The sequence below is a fragment of the Callospermophilus lateralis genome, chromosome 2 (assembly GCF_048772815.1).
Source record: "Callospermophilus lateralis isolate mCalLat2 chromosome 2, mCalLat2.hap1, whole genome shotgun sequence".
NCBI classification, from domain to species: Eukaryota; Metazoa; Chordata; class Mammalia; order Rodentia; family Sciuridae; genus Callospermophilus; species Callospermophilus lateralis.
The window spans coordinates 169,117,510-169,139,095 of NC_135306.1; the positions used below are offsets into that span (position 1 = coordinate 169,117,510).

General features: G+C 42.9%; 1 protein-coding gene across 2 annotated transcripts in view; it reads left to right on the plus strand.

The window, feature by feature from the left end:
• Positions 1–21,586, plus strand: part of Nav2 (neuron navigator 2) — a 260,239-nt gene that overhangs the window by 121,157 nt on the left and 117,496 nt on the right. For both annotated transcript variants that reach the window (XR_013090419.1, XM_076846985.1), the window contains exon 10: positions 17,952–18,074. Coding sequence is in view for 1 of the 2 variants with exons in the window: in XM_076846985.1 (XP_076703100.1) it covers positions 17,952–18,074 (123 nt within the window). In the remaining variant the exon portion in view is untranslated. The remainder of the gene's footprint in view (positions 1–17,951; positions 18,075–21,586) is intronic.

A 21,586-nucleotide genomic window follows, 5' to 3' on the forward strand; every position in this document is an offset into this window, starting at 1 on the left:
GATTACAGACATGTAGGACCATGCCCAACTCAGCTAGTCTTTACTAAGTGGTTTTCTTGTTACAGGTATCTTTCAGGCATTATCTTGTTGAATAATAATAATAATATTCTTCTTTTTTTCTTCTCCTTCTCTACCACCTCTTTTTCTCCTCCTCCTTCTTCCTCTTCCTTTTCCTCGTCTTCCTCCCTCCCTCCTCCAACCCAGTGGTGTTGTACCACTGAGCTATATGAGCTACATCCCCAGCCCTCTGTATTTTTTGAGATGGGATCTCACTAAGTTGCCAAGGCTGGCCTGGGGCTTGTAATCCCCCTGCCGCAGTCTTCCAAATAGCTGGGATCACAGGTGTCTACCACTGGGTCCATCTTTGTCCAATTCTTATAGATATGCTAGGAGGCCTGACACATGTTGTCATCCCCATTTTAGAGAGGTGGAAACTGAGAACGGGAAGTCTCTTATTCAGAATCACACAGCCACTAGAGGCAGCAGCCAGTTTCAGCAAACTTGAGGAAAGCCACTGAGACCTCCGTCTCTTCTCTTTTGGTGCTGCTACTTGCTGGGTTTTATTTTCTGAGGCACAAGGATTTTTCTTGATTTTAAAGAGCTATACATTAACCTTCAGCTGGCATTACAGTTTGGGATCTGAAAGGTCCCTCAAAGGCTCATGTGTTGAAGACCTTGTCCCCATCCCGTAGCACTGTTGGGAGGTGGTGGAAACTGTGGGAAGCAGAGCCTAGTTGGAAGAGATGAGTCACTGGGGATGTGCCTTTGAAGGATGTATTTTGTCCCTGGACCCTTCCCCCTGCCCCCACCTCTCCTTCCTGGCAGCCATGAGTGAGCTACTTGACTCCACCACCCGTTGTCCACCAGGATGCTCTGCCTCGCCACAGGCCCAAAAATAAGGGAGTCAAGTGAGCATGGACTGAAACCTCAGAAACCATGAGCCAAAATAAATCTTTGCTCCTCTGAGGTGTTTTTCCCAGGCATTTTGTCACATGGATGGAAAGCTAAGGCAGCTCAATTCATAGAATAATAATGTGGGAAACAGTATCTCCTGGTTACACACTATCAAGAATCTGTTTTGTTCTTGTTGCCAGGTTTTAAGAAGTTCAGAAAAAAGCAGAGGTTTGTTTGGGAAAAGGTAACAAGGAGCGTTCAGAGTTCAAAACCCAGAACATAGTTGAAATGTTTGCAGAAAGTAGATATGCATGGCATGGGAAATACTTAGTTAAGCAGTAGGTTCCTGAGAACCAAACTGGAACCATGTCTGGAATGGACACTTCAGTTTTTCATTGCCTAAACACTAAGATGACTATTAATCGACATCAGGAAAAAAAGTGCTGAAAATTAGACCTGTCCAACTGTGTTGCAAAGACATGAGCCTCATTACTCCCTGCTCCTGGGTATATTCAAGTAGATTCTGGAAAAAAAAAAATGTATTCAGAGACTCTAGAGGGATTCCTGAATGTGGTGAGAACAGTGAGATGCTCTATCAAAGACCTGCCAGCTTCAGATTCAGAATGTCCCAGTTCCCAGAGGAATCCCTATGGCTCAATTTCGGGGGGTGGGGGGGCACAGAACTAGACATTGCATTCAAGAGAAAGGAATCCCATTGGAAAGCCAGGTGTCCACAGGTCATACCAGATGGGAGTAGTAGCAGGGACACCAAAGTTGTTTCTTCTGAAAATGACCTAACCCATTCCCGGTACTAATAAACACAGAATTCACACACTCCTGCTTCCTTCCAGTTTTGGAAGCAGAGTGGACTGTGGCTGGGGACAGCTTCTGTACACCTATTGTCTACACACCCGCGGAGACATTACTGGAGATGTCACTACCTATTATTCATGTAAGAAAAGGGATGGGTTTTTAAAGTGTACAACTGTTAAAATATGGAACATACTCTCAACTTTGTGGAGTCTGTGGAATTCAGCTTTGCCCCCAGCCACATTTGAATCATGACTTCAGCTTATCTACCATTCTTGTCAAAGTGGAAGCATTTGAACAAGTTGAAGGGTGAGAAAAAAAATCAGGGACCCCATTCTTTTGTCTGTGCTGCATCAGACAACTGTTATGACTACTGCTCCTGCTGCATTGATGGAAGGTAATTTGAGTGTCCCTTAGGCAACCAGCTTCAGCTTACTTCTTCCTCTGGAGGTCACTGGCCTATGTCCTGGCTGCCTCTCAGCCCACCCTTCCCCACAGAGTGCTGCAGCTGTTGCTGGGCACCCTTGCCCTTCCTACTTCAGGTCACCGTTGACTCCTCTGTGTCCATAGGCTGGCTGGTTTGCCTGGCTCTTTGGATGTCTCAGGCCCATGTTACCCCTAGAGCTCCAGCAGCTGCCTGGCTGCAGGGAGAGCCATGCTCACCAACACACTTGCGCTGCACCTGCCGCTCCTGCAAACACTCCTGTAGCCCCATCCTGGCCCCCAGATGTTCAGATGTTAAGGAAGAAACACAGTTTTTAGCCTTTCTAACCTAGCTCCCCACTCTGCTGGTTTTACTTTTTATTCTGTTTTTTAAAATCATGGGCAAAGGGGCATTTAGCCACAGGGCAGTGAACATACCTTCAGCTCAGATTTGGGATGCCACAGAGCTTGGCACTAATGTTATTCCCAGTGTAAGGGACTCTACTCATACCATGCTGTCCCTTGAATGGGACCTTGAATGCTGCCTCCAGGCCTGCTCTGTCATTATCCATTGCCTGGAAGGCCCCCGTTTCCTGGAAGCCTTGCACCCTTTAGGTATTGCTATTTATAGTATTTGAGTTATCTCTAAAGCAGATGCAAGGCCATATCTCATTTCTTTCTTTCTTTCTTTCTTTATTTATTTTTTGGTACCAGGAATTGAACCCAGGGATGGGGATGGGGAGTGCTTAATCACTAAGGCAAATCATCCTGAGTCTGTTTTTTGTTTGTTTGTTTATTTATTTGTTTCTGGAGACAGAGTCTCACTAAGCTGCTTAGGGCCTCACTAAATTGCTGAGGCTGGCTTTGAACTCATGATCCTCTTGCCTCAATGTCCCAAGCCACTGGAATTATAGGCATGTACTCATTTCTTTTTGTATTTCCCAAATGCTTAACACATACAATGTTCATGGAAGTGATTCAATTGTTGATTGTTATTTATTCTTTCATTCCATCTACCAATAAACACTTACTGGATACCTACCTTAAGAGTTCCAGGCACTGTTCTAGGGACTAGGAATATCAAAACAAAGATATTGGTCCTAACGTTGTTATGATCATTGTCATCCAACCTTTATTGAGTGAGAGGCTGGAGAATAAAGGTAGACAAGCAGACCCTCACAGAAAATGTAAAGTGTTGGAGCTAGGCTTCAACTGCATCATAAAAGACAGAAAAAGGGACTTACAGGGATTTACTGAAAATACAAATGTGTTAAAATGAGAACACATCAATAACTGCTTTCTAGTTGTATTTCTTTGAGCAAGTCACTTAAATTCTCTTCATCTCCCTCTGCATCTGAAAAATCATCAGACTAAGAAATCTTTGAAATCCCTTTCACACCTCATATTCTGTAGTTCCATGAGACTGTCTGCCATGGGTATTTTTCTGAATGCTGCATTTAAAGTGAGCATTAAAGTGAGCTTCTAGAGGTGTCACCTTCTCAGTCTGGTGTCTTACATGGGAGGCAGGGGAGCTGATCTTAGAAGACCTCCTGTTTTGATGTCAATATAAAAGATAAAGTAGAGCACCTTGGAGTGGGAACGTCTCATGCTCAGGAGAAGATCAACACAGGTGTTTCAGACATGAGAACATATCACCTGTACTTTGAGCTTGTACCATGGCAAGACCCCTGGGCATTGTTTTGAGTAAAACACACTTTACTAACCTGGGTGGAAAAGAGTAACTTTCTATGGCTCACCCTGAGAGATCCCTGGATGTTACTTGCTGATTGACATTTTCTCTTTTCCCCTGGTTCTTGGTTTACGTAAGATGACTTTTCATTCTAAGACTTTGATTTTTTTTTTTTTTTTTTTTTTTAAGATTTTAAGAATTCTCACCATGGGCTCTTTTCAGGATTAGGTGGTGCAGCATTTTTCTTGGAGGTTGGGGTGGTGAGGGTACAGTAGGTGAGGGGAGGAAGGCTTGGGATTCATCTTTGGGTACTTCAAAAGTCTTTTTACAGCTGTGAGATGTGCCCGTCTTGGCCCAGGGTATGGATGGGCCCATCTGCAATACCTCAGCCAAAGTCTTGTTTCCCACATGAATATATCACAAGCCACTTTCATGGACATACAGCACATTTGGGGATCATCAGTATGGAGGTCTAGAATCTTATTATTATTATTTTTTTTTTTTTCAGTATTTGGAATGAACCCAGGAGTACTTTACCACTGAGCTACACCCCCAGCCATTTTAAATTTTATTTTGAGACAAAGTCTTCCTAAGTTGCTGAAGTTGGCCTTGAATTTGTGATCCTCCTACCTTAGCCTCTTGAATCACTGGAATTACAAGTACGTGCCACCATACCCAGAGAGATTTAGAATTTTACTTAGTTAAAAATATGAACTTCCCAATTTTTAGGTGTTTTAGCTCAGTGTTTTACAAACTTACTTTTTAAGTTCAGGCCCTTTTTTGAACAAATATTACAGTCTGATTTGAGGGCAGGAGGTACATAGTGGAAGGGTGAGAATAGGTGTGGCTTTTTAGAATCCCAATATCATTAGTAAGTCCACATCAGCAACAGCATTGTCAAACTTTAGCTATAGAACATATCATTAAGAAATTGGTCCTTTTTATTTGTTTGTTTAAAATGATAAATGTTTAACATTGAGTATGGCTTTTAGACCGCCAGAGGTCAGCCTGCTCCCACAGAGAACCAACAGTGTTGGTGGCTGCCTGGGTACTGTTTCTAAGGTGACTGTACACATAGACATGTGCAGAAGTGAATAGGCTCAGGCATCCTGTGTGGTCAGCTGTTGTGTCTTCGGTTTGGGGGAGAGGGTTTGTTTGTTTATTTATTTGTTCGGTACTAGGGTTTGAACCCAGGGGCACTTTGCCACTGAGCTATACCCCCAACCCTTTTTATATTTTATTTTGAGACAGGGTCTCACTAAGTTGCTTAGGGCCTTGCTAAATTGCTGAGGCTGCCCTTGAACCTGGGATCCTACTGCCTCAGCCTCCCTAGTTGCTGGGATTACAGGCATGCACCACTGTACCCAGCTGTCTTCTGTTCTTGCTGGATCTAGCAGCAGAGAATTTGAGTATCCCAAAGTCACTTAATTTTGGATTCATCCTCTACCCTTGAAGGCCAGAGTTCTATGCATCTGTTTCTATTGGGGATATATTTATTGAATCCCATTTTTTGTGAGGAAGGTGATACTGGGGATTGAACTCAGGGACAGTTGATCACTGAGCCACATCCCCAGCCCTATTTTGTATTTTATTTAAAGACAGGGTCTCACTGAGTTGCTTAGTGCTATTGCTGAGGCTGCCTTTGAACCTGCGATCTTCCTGACTTAGCCTCCCGAGCCACTGGAATTGTGCAGGTGTGCACCACTGCACTTGGCTTGAATCCCATTTAGAATGAATTCTAGGATAATCATCATTACTTTGATGAACATGTTACCTGGGAGAAAGCGTCTGAAACCACACCCTGAATTCCTTTTACATTTTAGTTCCTCTGTGTTTGTAGTTGCATGCCTGTGTGAACTTACTTCCTTACCCCAGCCCAAGGCTACCTGGCAAACACTTTCAGGATGCCCCTTGATGGTTCTTTCCTCTAAGAATCCTTTTCTGTTCTCTCTCCCAGCTTTGGCCCTTGCTGAACCCTATGCAAACACCTACCTGTTTGCTTCCACCTCAAGTTCAGGCCACCTCTAAGGGAAAGGCCTGTGGGTGGCTCTAGTACAACCCTTCCTGCAGCTCTCTGTCCCTCAAATGCTGAGTTTGGGTGATGATCCCAATGCCTGCTTTGTGCCTTGGTTTTGCAGAAGGGACCATCTCCCAGTGACAAGTTAGGCGCCTTCCTCCTTCATCCTCTCTCAGTATACTTTGGCATTTCTTTCAGCTGCAATGGAGATTAGACAAGGTGAAACTTGCATGACCTAAACCAAACGCCAGCTGGTTCCTCCTGGGTTTGGTAGAGACTATGGTTATTACCTGGGGCTCTTGATGTGAAACCAGAAAGAAAGAGACACTGGATGTGTGACTCCCACCCCAGGGCTCTAGTCATCTGCACAGTCTTCAAGACCAACAGAAATTCTGCTGACTTAATGGAAAAAGTGAACCTGTGAGCAGTTGAGGGGGCTTGGGGAGCCCCTATCTATGACCCTAGGGTTGATAAGGTATAGCAGCCTACAGAGGGTTGGCAAGCATGTGTCCATGTTGTGGAAGTGCTTGTGGGGAAGGACTCTTTTGACAATGTAGGAGGCTTTTCCAAGATAGGGACATCTGATTATGATGATCCACCCATGTGGTATCCATAGTGCTGTGAATTCAGCTTGCCAAACGCTGCTCCCTCCTGCCTGGGCTAGCCACCTGGATTTCCAGGTGGACTTCTTTGAGGCCAGTAGTTCCTTACATCCAGACCATGAGTGCACTGATATTTTGGAAGAAACTTAAGAGTTCTATCAACTCTTTGTCAGCAAGCCCTGATCTCAGATGGAGGGGACATCGGTGATCAGCTTTAACCTAGGTACTGTTAATGTGAACCTTGTCCCCTTAACACCAAGAAGAGGCCAAGACTAGTTACTGTAAGGATTTGACACTTAAATTATCATGTTGCTGTAGTCACATTGAGGCAGCTAATCGTTAAGGAAGCTGGTGCCCATCTAGCTGTTTTCCAGATTTAAGGCAGTGTTTCTGACAGTTTCATCTGACAGGAGAATTACTCACATATTTATTTAAAATGAAGGCAGTGTGGGAGATAAAGAGGTAGAGCACAGTGTGTTTTTTTTTGTTTTTTTTTTTTTTTAGGATGTTAGTGTTACACTCTATGATACTATCCTGGTGAATACACGACATTAAGTATTTATCAAAACCCATAGAACTGTATAATGTAGAGTGAAACCTGGTGTCAGTGGTGGACTTTAGTTAATAATTAGCAATATTGGTTCATCGGATGTAATGATGTAGCCGGATGCAGTGGCACATTCCTGTAATCCCAGCTGCTTGGGAGGATGAGAGGCAGGAGGATCAGGGGTTCAAAGCCAACCTCAGCTCAGCAAGTTAGCGAGGCACTGTCTCTAAATAAAATATTTTAAAAAGGGCTGGGGATGAGGCCCAGTGATTGAGTGCCCCTGGATTCAATCCCTGGTCAAAACAAAACAAACAAACAAACAAAAACAATATACCACCCTAATGCAAAATGTTATAGTTCAGAAGTTGGAAGGGAAAAAATAAGGGAACTCTGTACTTTCTGTATAGTTTTTCTTAAAAAGGCTCTCAACCTAAAGTCTATATTTTCAAAAATTTCAGGGTTTGAACCCCACTAAAGACATCCTGCCTCTGTGAAGCCCGGGCCTGAGAGTATGTATTTTTCTCCATTCCCCCAGATGAGTCAGGTGTTTTCTGAGGTTTGAGACTTCCTGGATATCAGTCCGTCTCCTTTCACCATCTGTTTCATGCCAAGAAAGAGCTTAAAGGGGCTTTGTCTAGAGAGTTGTCTCCTGTGTGTTAGGATGTGTTTCATCTTTCACAGCGTGGACAAAAAGCTTCCTTCTTGTGCTAGAAATATTTGCTGCAATCCCACACTGACAGTTGAACCACAATAAAGAGAATTCAGGCAAGACCAAATTCCAGACACGGGACTGTCCGATTTCCAACGCGGCAGCATTTATTCAGAAGGGCACCCAGGTACTCCCCTTTTAAACAAGCATAGTCATGGACTATAATGAAAGTTTTACATTTTACATGTGTCTATTTATTTAAACAGGGTGAGAAGTATGCTATTGTTATCATCTTTGGCTCTCTGTGTGTTTAAGTATGTATGTTATTAGCACTGTTATGGCTTTTTTAAAATTAAAATTCTTATGGCATTTAGGTAAGCTTAGCTTGAATGCTCTGGAAATTAGTGTTAGTTGGAATTTTGTGAGACTTATAGAAAGTCAAATGGCTTTTTTCTATTTCTTTTTTCTTCTTCTTCTTTTTTTTTTTTTTTGGTACTAGGGATAAAACCTAGGGCCACTTTAACACTGAGCCATACCCCCAGCCCTTTTTTTTTTTTTAATTTTTTATTTATAAACAGGGTCTCACTAAGTTGCTTAGGCCTTGCTAAGTTGCTGAGGCTGGCTTTGAACTCATGATCCTCCTGCCTCAGCCTCCTGAGTCTTTGGAATTACAGACGTGCGCCACCATGGCATTATGCAGAAGTGTATCGTCCTTGGTAGCATGTTTTACCACTCTGCAGAAAAATTCCCACTTGATCCATCACTCCTTTTCTGGGAGTTAGGTGAGAACAAGACCCATGCAGTGATGAAATGGAGACTGTGTGCTAAAATTCAGGGTGATGTGTGAACTCTAGCAAGGCCATGTATAACTACTGAACCCATTTATAGCAAACAAAACAAAAGTCATTTCTCAGTGTGGAAATCTTTGCAGAATATATCGAAGGAACTCACTCAGCCAGGTCCACATTGGCCCTGCTTGGGTAGAGGCATTGCTAACTTGGAGCCTAGAGCTGACTCAAACAGCATGCAATGTCCCCACATAAATATTCTGGGGACTTTAGCTTCCACTTGTTTTTCATAGTGTCCATAACTGCAGAAAAAATTAGGAGCGTCTGTCTTCCTTTTGGTTGTATTTGTTTTAAAAATACATATGTGCCTCGTCATTGAAATATTGCATCTAGGGGCTGGGGATGTGGCTCAAGCAGTAGCGCGCTCGCCTGGCATGCGTGCAGCCTGGGTTCGATTCTCAGCACCACATACAAACAAGGATGTTGTGTCCGCCGAAAACTAAAAAAAAAAAAAAAAATACTAAAAATACTAAAAAAATATTAAAAAATTCTCTCTCTCTCTCTCTCTCTCTCTCTCTCTCTCTCCATCTCTCACTCTCTCTTTAAAAAAAGAAGAAAGAAATATTGCATCTACTCTAAAACATGAGACTCAAAAACACCATAATAAGAAATGAATAGAAACACATGCATTTTCACTGCCATGAACAATCCCCACAGAGACTGCTGCCCAGTGCTTCTTGTTGTTCAACATGCATCTGCATTGCCTGGGAAACTTGTTGAGGTACAGAGTCTGATTCAGAAAATCTGGGTTATGCCATTTCTAAAAAGCTGCCAGGTGATGCTGAAGGCCTTTGTAGCCCATCCTTTGAGTACCAAGTAGAGGCTGAGGCCCATGCTAGTTTTGTTGCAGACGCTCTTGGTGTGCCTTCTGTTCTCTCCCAAGCTTCTCTCCAGCTCCTAGATTTAGGGAATAGAAGTGACTAAATTCTGACTTGTTTCCTAGAGTGAGGCCCCCTTAGGGGGCCCCTGGGACCTTCTGACTCCTCCTGACCTCAGGCCTGCTCTTTCCCTCTGCTGCCTTTGTCCCCACGCCCTGCTGATGGCCCACTGGAGCTGAGCCCTTGTCTGATTAGCTTAGCAACGTCTGTTGGAGTGCTCCCTGGGGAGGCACGCTCTGCTCACTAGGACAAGTCAGAGTCACCTACAGCCTTGCACCAGAGAGTTGAGCAGGGCTTTCCCAGCCTGTCTGGCTCTCTTTGTAGCCAGGACTCGGCGAGATTGAAGTGAAATGCAGGAAAAGGTGGTGCTGCTTGAGCTGTAACCATTTCTGATGGGCAGCTCGTGGCCATTAAAGAAACTGACCAGCTGTAACTTCTGCTTGCCTTCCTCATATCCTGTGATTCAAGACAAGGCAGCACATAGTATGGCCACGAGAGACTGCTCCGGCACTGAGCAAAAGAAACATGGGAAGATGTGGCTAGAGACATAAATTGAACCTTGCTCCTAAAACAAGCAAAGTGATAGAAGCTTGGTCACATCCCGAAGAGCCAGGAGTCCTAGGTGCCGAAAGGTAGGAAATGGTGACGGGGCGTTCCAGCCCACACTCCCCTCTGCCTTTGCCCCAGTGGTTGTTGGAAGGGCTTCCCAAAAGGCCTGAGCGCCAAGGAAGTTTGAGCTGGTGCTGGAAGAATTGGCCGCTAAGACACAGAAATAAAAGATGAGTCTTTCTTTTTTTTTCTTCCCTCCCTCCCTCCCTCCTTCTCTCCCTCCTCTCTCCTTCCCTCCCTCCCTCCCTCCCTTCCTTCCTTCCTTCCTTCTCCCCCACCCTTACTACGTGTATCTTCACTGTGGTGTTGTTCAGTCTGGAGCCTTTAGGGTTTCAGTCCTATCACCACCAAGGGATCAAATGAGAAAGATACTTTGACCTTGGACTTTCTCCAGAGACTGCTGTTATTTTTTTATTTGTCATTTTTGTATCAGTTTGGGGTGACCCATTATCAAGAAGGAGCAACACCATATCCTTCAAATGGGACTCACCTTTATTTAATTTTAAAACTTACCAAGAATATGCTGAGTAGAATATTAGCATCACTGTGATATGTCTCTGTACTTGTCATGTGGGATAAGAAGGTTTGTTAAATGAAATATGCCACATTTGCCTCAGCGTCCGTGCCTAAACACTCTTTGAGAACCAAGTGGCTTCCAAAGCAAAATTTTAAGTATTCGTCTAAATTTTCGCAAGGCAGTATTATAATTATCAGTGGAAAATTGGACCCATTTTTCCCAATCATATTTTTGCATTTCAGATGCTTTCTCTTCCTCCCTTAAGTCAAATGTAGCAGCTGCTTTTTCTTTGGTAAAGGTCAGCATTCTTCAAAGGGATTTATGCAGCTTTGCTAGACTAGCTCCTTGGTTTATCCTTCTATGACCCAGAGTGAAGTTTATTCATTTGACTTCTAAGAGCCCCTGAACTAAAAGGATCCTTTTACAGGTTTGTGCAGCAACTCAATTTACATCCTAATAAACTCAGAGAATAAATGTCATGCCGTGTTGTAACCAAGCAGAGGGGCACTGTGAGAGCTTATCCTGCTTGGGGATTTGGATGCTGGTGACATAGTGCAGCAGCCTGGGCTTTTTATCAGTCCACATCTCTTTTTTTTTTTTTTTTTTCCTACCAGTGCAACAAAGTATGTGTTGATGTATGTGTTCATATATTTATGTTGATATTGGCAAGGAATATTACATACACACAATGGTTTTGATTCATTTTCCTTTACTGTGTTCACATTTAAACCAGAAGTGTGTACAAAGAACATAGACAGCCTAACATGCCTTTGAAGAAAAGCAAACACCTAGATTGATTAGATTTTTCTCTTTGTATTTGTATAGAGAGTTGTATTTTTTTTTTTGTTTTGTCTTGTTTTTTAAAATGTCATGCTCTATTGGAAAGGCACTTGACTAGAACAAGTTGGTACACATTTCTTTCCCTTCCTGTCCCTTCTCACCTCCCCCAGTTCTTGACAGGTGATTTCTTTTGAGATTAGTGACAGGTTGCCTTACTTACTCAGGCTGTGTTGAACTGTGAACTTTGGAAATGAGAAACCCCTTTCCCTCCCTCTAGAGGTGACTCACACAGCCTGTTACACTTGGTTCCACATTGTTGCATCATTACATTTAAAAAAGGGGAAGAGATCGATTTACTGAAACCTAGACTCAAAATCTGGTGTACTTGTTCTAACAGGCCCCCTTAGATTCCAGAACTTTTTTGTAGCAAGGTTTTATCAAGATTTTATCAAGAAAGTTCCTGTCATCAGCAAGTGGCCTTTGCAGGTCTCTATAGAGTTTTGGTGAGGTCTACCCTACAAATCCAGTCACTTTTCAAAGGTCTGGGATGACCCAGAATTTAGAAGCCATATGCTCTGAAAAATCTGTAGAAGGAAATATCGGCGAGAAGATGTTCACTAAAAATGGAGTACAGGGCTGGGGATGTGGCTCAAGCTGTAGTGCGCACTCGCCTGGCAAGCGTGCGGCCCCGGGGTTCGATCCTCAGCACCACATACAAACAAAGATGTTGTGTCCACCGAGATATTAAAAAAAAATTCTCTCTCTTTAAAAAAAAAAAAAAAAAATGGAGTACAAAGAGACAGGGATAGGAAAGGTCAGTGTTCCCCTTGAAATAGAAACCAGAGCCTTTGCATCTCTGCTGAATGCCTCCAACTTACAGGCTTCAGCCTCAACGGGCCGGACAGCCAAGCTCTTCACGGCCAGGCCCCAGGCCCCATGCAGCCCAGGTCTCCACTTTGTTTCCAGTGTTCCAGCAATAGCACCCTACTCACCCTTCCTTAACACACCCACCTCTTCCATTTCTTCCTGCTTTTGCACTTGTTATCCATGAGCCCAGATGGCTCCTCCTTTGATGGGCAAACTCCCCTGCCATGCTCAGTACCACCTTTCATAGCACTCCTCTGTGACACCCGTCATGCTCCTCAGAGCCTGTCATACATTCATCTGTTATGCCACTCTGCATGTGGTAGCAGAGTTATCTTAGTCCCTAGTAGATTTTGAGTGTCAGCAGGGCAGAAACTCGGTCTTTCATAACCCCTCCCAGCACAGAGACTGATAGTATCTTGGCATTAGAAAGGGGACATGGTTCATCACTGTGGCGTGATATAGGCACTTACAGCAGATGATGGAAACAGCAGGTAATAATTATGAAATAGTCCCCCATGTGCCAGGCCCCGGGCTATGTGTACATGCATGTAACTCATCATAACCCTATGGATGAATCTGTGGTCTCACAGTTTACAGATGAGGAAACTGAAACCCAGATTACACCACAATGTAACCAAGTTGGGATTTGAATCCACCTTCCTGTGCTGTGATCTTGGCCACAGCTTTATTTTCTTCATCTGGACAATGGAGATTAATACACTTTTTTTTTTTAATTTTAATATTTATTTTTTAGTTTTCAGCAGACACAACATCTTTGTTTGTACATGGTGCTGAGGATCGAACCCTGGCTGCACGCATGTCAGGCGAGCACGCTACCACTTGAGCCACATCCCCAGCCCAGATTAATACACTTGATCAGATTCTTTTGAAGATTAAATGCCTTAAATTATGTGAAGTACTTAGCACAGTACCCAGTAAGTATCCAGTGTGGTTAGTTCTCATTAGCCATGATATGTACCGTGTCCCTCAGCTAGCAAGAGGCAGAGGACATATTTGAACCCTAGCTCTACCAAGAGTGTGCCATGTCCCTAACTCTGATGCTTATGGACCAACCAGGGGTGGCCTAGAAATGCAGGAAAAATTCTCACTCTGTCCCTTTAGCAAAGTCAAGTATCCTGCTCTCTCCATCCAGAGGTCTCTGGGGAGCTTTGCAAGATGGAAGCAAAGAGTCCCCACCACCCATTACTGCAGAACTCAGGAGGATAACATAGAAATTGTTCAGTAGCTTGTCAGCCTAAGCAGGAACCCTGTCAACAAACTTTAGGATGTTGCCATCTCCTCATTAGACTCTAGCACTAATTATTTATTTCCCAAGGAGGAGGAGGTGTGACACTGGTGCTCTGGGATTCATTCCAGGATCCACTGGTTCCTTTGCTTGTGACCTCAGGCAAGTCATATCATGTCCACCCAGTGTGAGTGTCCTGGTAAGCTCTTAGAGACGGGTGAAACTGTTGCTCCCTGTCTTCCTGATCCTTCGGGGACACAAGCCTCTTTGACACCTCTGGGCGGTGCCCAGTGTTTCAGATGAACACAGCCATAACTGCTTCATCTGCAAATTATGCTTTGTTAAGGGATTAACTTTGTCTAGGCAGTCTGTTATAATGTTTTCAGTAGCCAATTCCAATACAAATTTAGGTCCAACAAAAACATGCATTTTTCACCAAGACTAGATGAGTCATTTAAAAGCATATATGAAGTTTTTTGTAAACCCAACTATTGTTAATTAGTGGTTGCTAACTTAGAAATATTTTATTTATTTTTTTATTGGCGCTCTATGGTTATCCATAGTTGGATTCATCCCGACAAACTCATACATGCATGAAATAATCCCCCCTCTTCCCTCCCATATCTCTTTCTCCTTCCTCTGCTTTACTAGGCTTCCTTTCACTCACTTATTAATTTGAATTTGATTGGTTCTTTATGTAATCTTATCCTTCCCTCTCCGTTTCCTTTATAGAAACAAATATTTTAAATTGGATTCTTGGAAGCGAGGTAGATTCTGAGGACAACTCCATCTCCAGTACTGTGCTCTCTCCTAGGGACAGACATACAACAGAACTCATTTTGAAGACTAGTATCTTAAAAATATGATTGAATAAATTATTATAAACAAGTGGGTGAAGAGGTCAGTTCCCCATTTCCTTACCCGTCTGCCTCACTCCCAGGTGCCCATAGTGAATGAAACAGAATCGTTGCCAGATTAGTTGGATTCATCTCTGTGGCTTTTGTTCTTGATGCATATTTGAGAAGGCAGAGGATCCTGCTTTATCCTTGCCCTTACCCTCTCCTCTATCATAGAAAGTCAGTTCCCAGCAGCATTCAGTTGTATCTCTCTGGGGCCCTCTCACCCTCATTGGTCCATCATTTTCCAGCAAAACCACATTGTACATGAGTATTACTGGGTGGGAGGCTGCAGCATGTGTTGATCTTTCATCTCTGTGATGCTTACCAGACTCTTCTCTCCGGCCTTAGCCACAAACCAGGAGGATGCTTGTGTGGGCCCTGAGTCCATGCCCAGGTGCATTTAATTGCCCAACCGTATGTGTTGTACCAGCAATAAAAATCCAGCAGGGAACTGAATGCTAAAATTAGTTCAGTTGTCCTTTGACAAGATCTCCCCAGTCGAAAACTTTTTGTTTATGTAGCTGGCTGGGCAGTCTTTGCTAAAATCAAAATTAAACTATCTCATTTAGGGCTGGGGTTATAGCACAATGGTAAAGTACTTGCCTAGCATGTGTGAGGTACTGGGTTCGATTCTCAGCACTGCATATAAATAAATATAAAATAAAAGTCCATTGACAACTAAAAATTTTTTTATATGTATGTGTGTGTGTGTGTGTGTGTGTGTGTGTGTGTATTTTTAAACTGCCTCATTTAATGGTACACAAGATGGCATTTTGAAGAACTTCCACTGTATTCTCCTTGAAAGGATATTTAGTATAAAAAGTGCAGCCCTTGTCAAGTTACTGCATTTGAGGGTAGGTGTTTTTTATCTCCTTATGCTGGTTATGGGGTGGATGCATGTAGCCCACAGCTGTGCACTGAGTCACTAGTCACTACATCTGTTGTACAGTTGGATGCATAGACAGACAGCTGGATAGATGGAGGGATGGGGATATAGTGGCAGATAGAAAGTTTCATTTGCCTTGCCATGTTTTAGATGTCAAGTTTACTAACATTTAAAAGGAGGAAGAACCTGAAATCAGTGTTCTTGCAGAAAGTTTTAGCTAGATTCTGACCTGTGGCTGTGTCTTCATGCTTCATTCATTTATTCAACAAAAATGAGATTTAGTAAGTACTTAGAATGAGTGAGACACACAGGATATAGATTTGAACAAAATAAGAATAATTCCTGCCTTCAGGGAGCTTACTGTCCCTTGTGAGAGAAGCATTAAAAAGCAATTATGCATGGGAAGATTAGATGAACTCTAGATAGGGCAAAGGGGAAAAGAGGAGGGAGGGGAAGGGGTGGGGCGTGGGGGTAGGAAAGACAGTGGAATGAGATGGACATCATTACCCTAAGTACATGTATGAAGACACGAGTGGTGTGACTCTACTTTGTGTACAACCAGAGACATGAAAAATTGTGCTCTATATGTGCACTATGAATTATAATGCATTCTGCAGTCATGTATAGCCAATTAAAATTTTAAAAGTGAAAAAAGCAATTATACAAATTATGATTTAATTACTGTAATTTTAGTCATTTTGTGTTTATTGAGATATAATTCATATACCATAAAATTAACCACTTAAAAAAATCTTTATTAGTGCTTATTAATTATACAATATGCTAGGTTTTATTTGGAGTATTTCTTTACACATAGAAGCATAATTTTGCTGGGCAGTAGTGGCATACACCTGTAATCCCAGCAGCTCAGGATGTTGAGGCAGGAGGATGGCAAGTTCAAAGCCAGCCTCAGCAATTTAGCAAGGTCCTAAGAAACTTAGGAAGACCCTGACTTAAAATAAAAAATAAAAATGGCTGGGAACGTGGTTCAGTGATTAAGCTCCCCTGGGTTTAATCCACGGTACCAAAAAAAAAAAAAAAAGAAAGAAAAAGAAAGAAAAAGAAAAAAGCACAATTTGATAAATTTTACTCCCCAGTACCTCCCCCATCCTTCTGTACCCTTTCTCCCTGATTTCTTTCTTTGTCCTACTGGTCTCCCTTATAAAAATTCATCACTTTTAAATGTGCAAAACAGTCATTTTTAGTATATTCAGAGAGCTTTTATCTTTTTAAGTTGATATAGTTGAGTGAAAAACTCACTCTATTCTGCTGTTTGTCCACACAACCACAAACACTTTGTTGATTGACACTTGGTTGATTAACTCATGGTTTTCATCATGCTGGTGTTGCATCATCTGATTGCTAAAGTCCTTAAGGAAGGAAGAGAGGGCCATGAGGTTGCCCAATTTGGAGATGACCTCTGGGAAGCAGCCCTGATGGAAGTTCCTTTGGCCAGTACTAGGAGCTGCTCATCACTGCGGCTACTCCAGGGAAGGCGTTCTCCTCTGCCCCTCACTTGGCGTAGCTAGTTCTCCACAGCGTCTCACAGTTCTGTTCTTCCAAGATCATATCCCAAGAGGGTCCCCAGTCAGAAGTGAGCGACACTCAGGGATCAGGAACCCTCAGGACCTACCGCATATAAGCTAAGCTGAAATGCCAAAGGCAGGAAAACCTCTATAATTTAGTTCATTTGACTCTTGTGTCAAGAAATAATGACTCATGGGGCTTTTGCTACGTATTATTGATCTTGAGTTATAATATGGTTGTGTTTTCAGGGATCTTACAAGGTGATCCAATGAGGCTCTGCAGCGATAGGGATCTGAATTTGGTTTCTGGCTCTACTCAAATTTTGCTTTGCCTTCTGTTCTGTTTTAACATAACCAATCTCCTTTTGGAGCCTCTGGGGAGGAGCCAGGTAGATATGAGATACAGCTGCTTTGGACCTGATCCAGTGGTTGTGCTCTCAGAGAGTCATCCAGTTGGTCGACAGTCAGCTATCTATTCAGAAAGTTCCAGGGGTCCTCCTTTCCTGACAACACTGATTTCATCAGAAGACAGCTTTGGAGCATCACCAAGAGATCTGGCAAATTAGCACAAGTGTTATTCACATAGTTTTGTGACAACCCTTAAGATATCAGTATCAAAGACCATGACAACCATAGTAATGCCTGCCAGTTTTAGGGATTTATACAGATTGCAGAGCACTTGGTATTCCTTACCTCAGTTATCCTCACACACTCCTTGTAAGATTCCCACATGTAACAAGCTATGATATTCCCAAGAGCTAGAGAAGTGACTTGCCCATAATGATGAAGGGGGCTCTGCTAGCCCCGCAATCCCCTTTCTTTCCTGCCTGCTTTCCCCACTGCACTGCTCTGGAATAGTTCTGCATACAATTTGCTAATGACTTGTCAGTTCCATTTACATTGCTTAGGTAAAACACCTGCTTGTGTAATTGCTGACATTAAAAAGTATGTCATGGATACATCTGACAGTTAATTTTATTCACTAGTTCCCTTCTGCTTCATAGATTCCTGTGAGTTTGAGTTAATTAAGCTGAGTGGTTTTTTTTTTTTTTTTTCCCTCTAGCAAGCTGGTGATCCTCTGGGTTGAATCTGTGGCTGAGTTATCCTTGGGCTATGATTGGTGACAGAGCCTCAGGGAATCCTTAGTTCTTCCCCCATTGGAGCTCGCAGGGCTTAGCCACGCAGGGCTTCTGGATCTGAATAACAAGTCAGTGCGAATGCTTTTGACCATACACGTGTATCATCCTCTTCTCCTTTTAAAAGGTATATGACCGATGGTGGACTTGGCCTCTACACCCGTCGCCTGAACCGGCTCCCTGATGGGATGGCTGTAGTGCGTGAGACCCTGCAACGAAATACCTCCCTGGGCCTTGGAGATGCTGACAGGTAAGCTCGCCCTGCTTGGGGTTGGCCAGATGCAGAGGGGACTCCAGAGTGGCCTGAGAAATGAGGGTCATGATGTTGGGAGTGTGGATTGGGGCCCCTTCGACTGGAAGAGAAGAAAGGAGCCAGTACAGCAGGTGGGAAAGGCCTGCTGAGTTCTTGAGCCTTGCTTCTTTGTAGGGTGGTGCTTCTGGCAGGGAGAGCACAGGGAATTCAGGTGTGGGTAGATTTGTTGTTGTTTGGTCTGTTGCTACAGCATCCGTGTCAGTTCAGCTGGCCCTAGGGGACCTGCCTCACTTCCTCTCTCACTAGTGTGCTTTCTAGGTATTGCACCTTGCAATAAACAGCAGGTCCATGTGCAGAAGGGAGGTTTGGCCTTGGCCAATCAGGCTTTACCATGGTCTCGGTCGCTTGGTGTAGTAGGAGGTGAGGCTTAAGAATGTGGGTATACACATTAAACTGCTGAGCTCAGTAGTTGGCTTTATAGGGGTCTATCAGGCTTCATGGCACCACTGTCGGGGACGGGGAGCTTCAGACCACACTACAGTAGAGAAAGGGGACGACTGTGGTCTCCAGGGTTCTCCTTCTTACTCTGACACAAACTGATTCTACGACCTTGAGCAGCCTGTTAAGGGAAGGTGTTGAAGTGTATGATTTCCAAGATCCCTTCCAGCTCCAGTGTCCTGTATTTCTGGATCTCAGTACGGATTTCAAATACTGTTTAGTGATCTGACTGTTGAAGTATTTTCTGGCATACTTGACCTCTTTCTGCTTCTGGGTTGATGAAATGTAACATGGAATTTAGATAGGAATTTTTTGAAATGACTGTGCGCTTTTAGGTGTTCACCCTCAAGTGTCAGAAATCCAGAAAGTAGCACAAGTCAAGTCCCAGCCACTCTCCTAGAAGGACTTGCTTTTGACATAGAGCTGGGTGACTCCTGTGATCCTCTGGCTTCCGAGAAACAGGGTAATGCACTAAAGAGACAGACACTAAAATCACTCCCAGAAATGGAATTTGCTGCAGAGGAATCTTCACATTCTCTAGGGGAAGGCCAGGAAGCTTGGGCTGGGGCAGAGAGCCCTGGATTAGTGGTCAGGAACTTGGGCTTCGGCCCACTCTCTACCACTGAGTTGAAATGTCCTCCATAGAATCCCCCAGTATCCAGGGTGCTCATTTATATTTATACCAGGAATAACAGAAGCTCTCCACCAGATTTCTGGCTCAAGTCAGCTTTTTTTGGCCCCCTGTAATTAATAAAAAAGTATTGGTTGGAAAATTCGGGAGAAACGCAAATCTTTTGTTTCTTAAACTCTCTGCAACTAAAATCTTTCTATTAAATATTATCAGGGGGAAAACACATCAGGTGCTGCAGCACCCCCACTGCAGAGTTCACAACTTGACAAATTATTTCACTTATTTGTGTTCTCCTGTGATCATGTAGTTTGTTAGTAAATCTATTAGCACAACTGCAGGCCTTACAAGGTACATTTCCCCTTGTAGCAAGAGAAGAATGTGGGTTCGGCAGTTTAATTTAATGCTTCGTTGCAGGGTTAATGGAATTATTATGGATCCCAGCCAAGCTTTTTTCTACTTCTGATGATGGAGAATTGGGGGTGGGGTTGGAAAGATGGATAGCATTTGTTGTGTTGTTTTAGTTTAGCCTGCATGATTGAACCAAGTGAACAACAGTGTATTCTAGTCCTTCACAGACGAATGCTGAGGTGCAATCACACAAAACTGAATGGATAACCCGCTAAATATTAAATAAAGAACTCAAGTGGCTTTTAAAAAAAATAGGACTTAAGTTTAGTGCGGTGACACATACCTTTAATCCAGCTTCTCAGGAGGCTGAGGCAGGAGGATTGCAAGTTCAAGGCCAGCCTTGGCAACTTAGGGAGACCCTGTCTCAAAATAAAAAGTAAAAAGGCCTGTATCTTTTTAGAGAACATATTTCCATTTACCAGGACAAGAACAGTATTACCCAAATTACAACATTTGGGGAACTATTTCAAGGGTACAGTACTTCTGGGTTCAATCCTCAGTACTACCAAAGAAAAAAGGATTTAGTAATGATTATAAATTTCTTACTATATCATATCATTTCTGGCTTCCAGGAAGGGAGATATTTTATATTGTTCTAGAATGTGCTAAATTTTTAATCACCAGTTACTGTGAACAGACCATTGTGATGCTTCAGCTGTGGCTAAGCTGAAATAGTAGTGGATTTGCCTATATAAAGTTATCCATGTAAATCTCTATGTCTGTATTCCAGAGAAGTGTTTCACAAGGTTGGGGAGGCTAATGTCAGTAATACAGGAAATCATATTAGGTGGTAGATAGGGAAATTTTCCTAATATTTATATTTTAATGTTTATATTTTAAATACTATCACATCAAACCATGATTTCACACATATTGCTTAAGGTAAGAATAATGTACAGGGCTGGGATTGCAGCTAAGTGGTAGAGCACTTGCCTAGCATGTGTGAGATGCTGGGTTCAATTCTCAGCACTGCATATAAATAAATAAAATGAAAGGTTCATTGACAACTAAAATATATAGATATTTTTTAAAAAAATAGGGCTGGGGATGTGGCTCAAGCGGTAGCGCGCTCGCCTGGCATGCATGCGGCCTGGGTTCGATCCTCAGCACCACATATAAACGAAGATGTTGTGTCCGCCGAAAACTAAAAAATAAATATTAAAATTTCTCTCTCTCTCTCTCTCTCTCTCTCTCTCTCTCTCTCTCTCTAAAAAAAGTTAAAAAAATTAAAAAATAATGTAGGCATGAGACAACTCACTATGAAATATCAAGGAAAAATATCACAGATGGTGACTGTGCAAATGTTTCCAACTTAGTAATGCTGTTCTTGCCCTGTTCTGTAATTGGAAATATGTTCTCCAACAATTTAAATTAGACAAGTGACCAGAATTCTTCCTTTTTAACCTCTAGGAGGTTATATATAGAAAGGAACTCCAGTCTTTATGGATTTACACATAAGCAGTAGGCCACATCATGTGTTCTCTAAAGGAAATAGGAAACGTACTGACAGATTAAACCTGGACCAGATTTCAGCAAAGGGAAGACGAGCATGAGACAGGCAGATCACCCTATGAATGAGAAGACCGCTGACCTCGGCAGTGGCTCAGGAGGACAGCAGCTATTCCCTAAGACTTTAAAGGACCATGACCTCCCAGAAAGACCTTAGCTATTTGCAACAGAATGTAGCTGCTGTGTCTTTAGGGTTATTAAAAGCAACTGATAAGAATGTGTACCTTTGGAGTCTAAAAGATAGAGACCATGTCAGTTTGTATCTTGTATGTCACCAGCTGGCTCTTGAGAAATTATAAATTAAGATAGTAAACTTGGAGTGCCAGTTCTCCCCTTGATCTCCTCTCACTCTCCAGTTCTTTCCTGATATTGATCAGTGGCTACTTCCAGCCAACTAGAGCCAGTGGGCTGAGATGGGAGGATCAAAAGGGATGAATCAAGGTGGCTTATTGCATGTCACAGG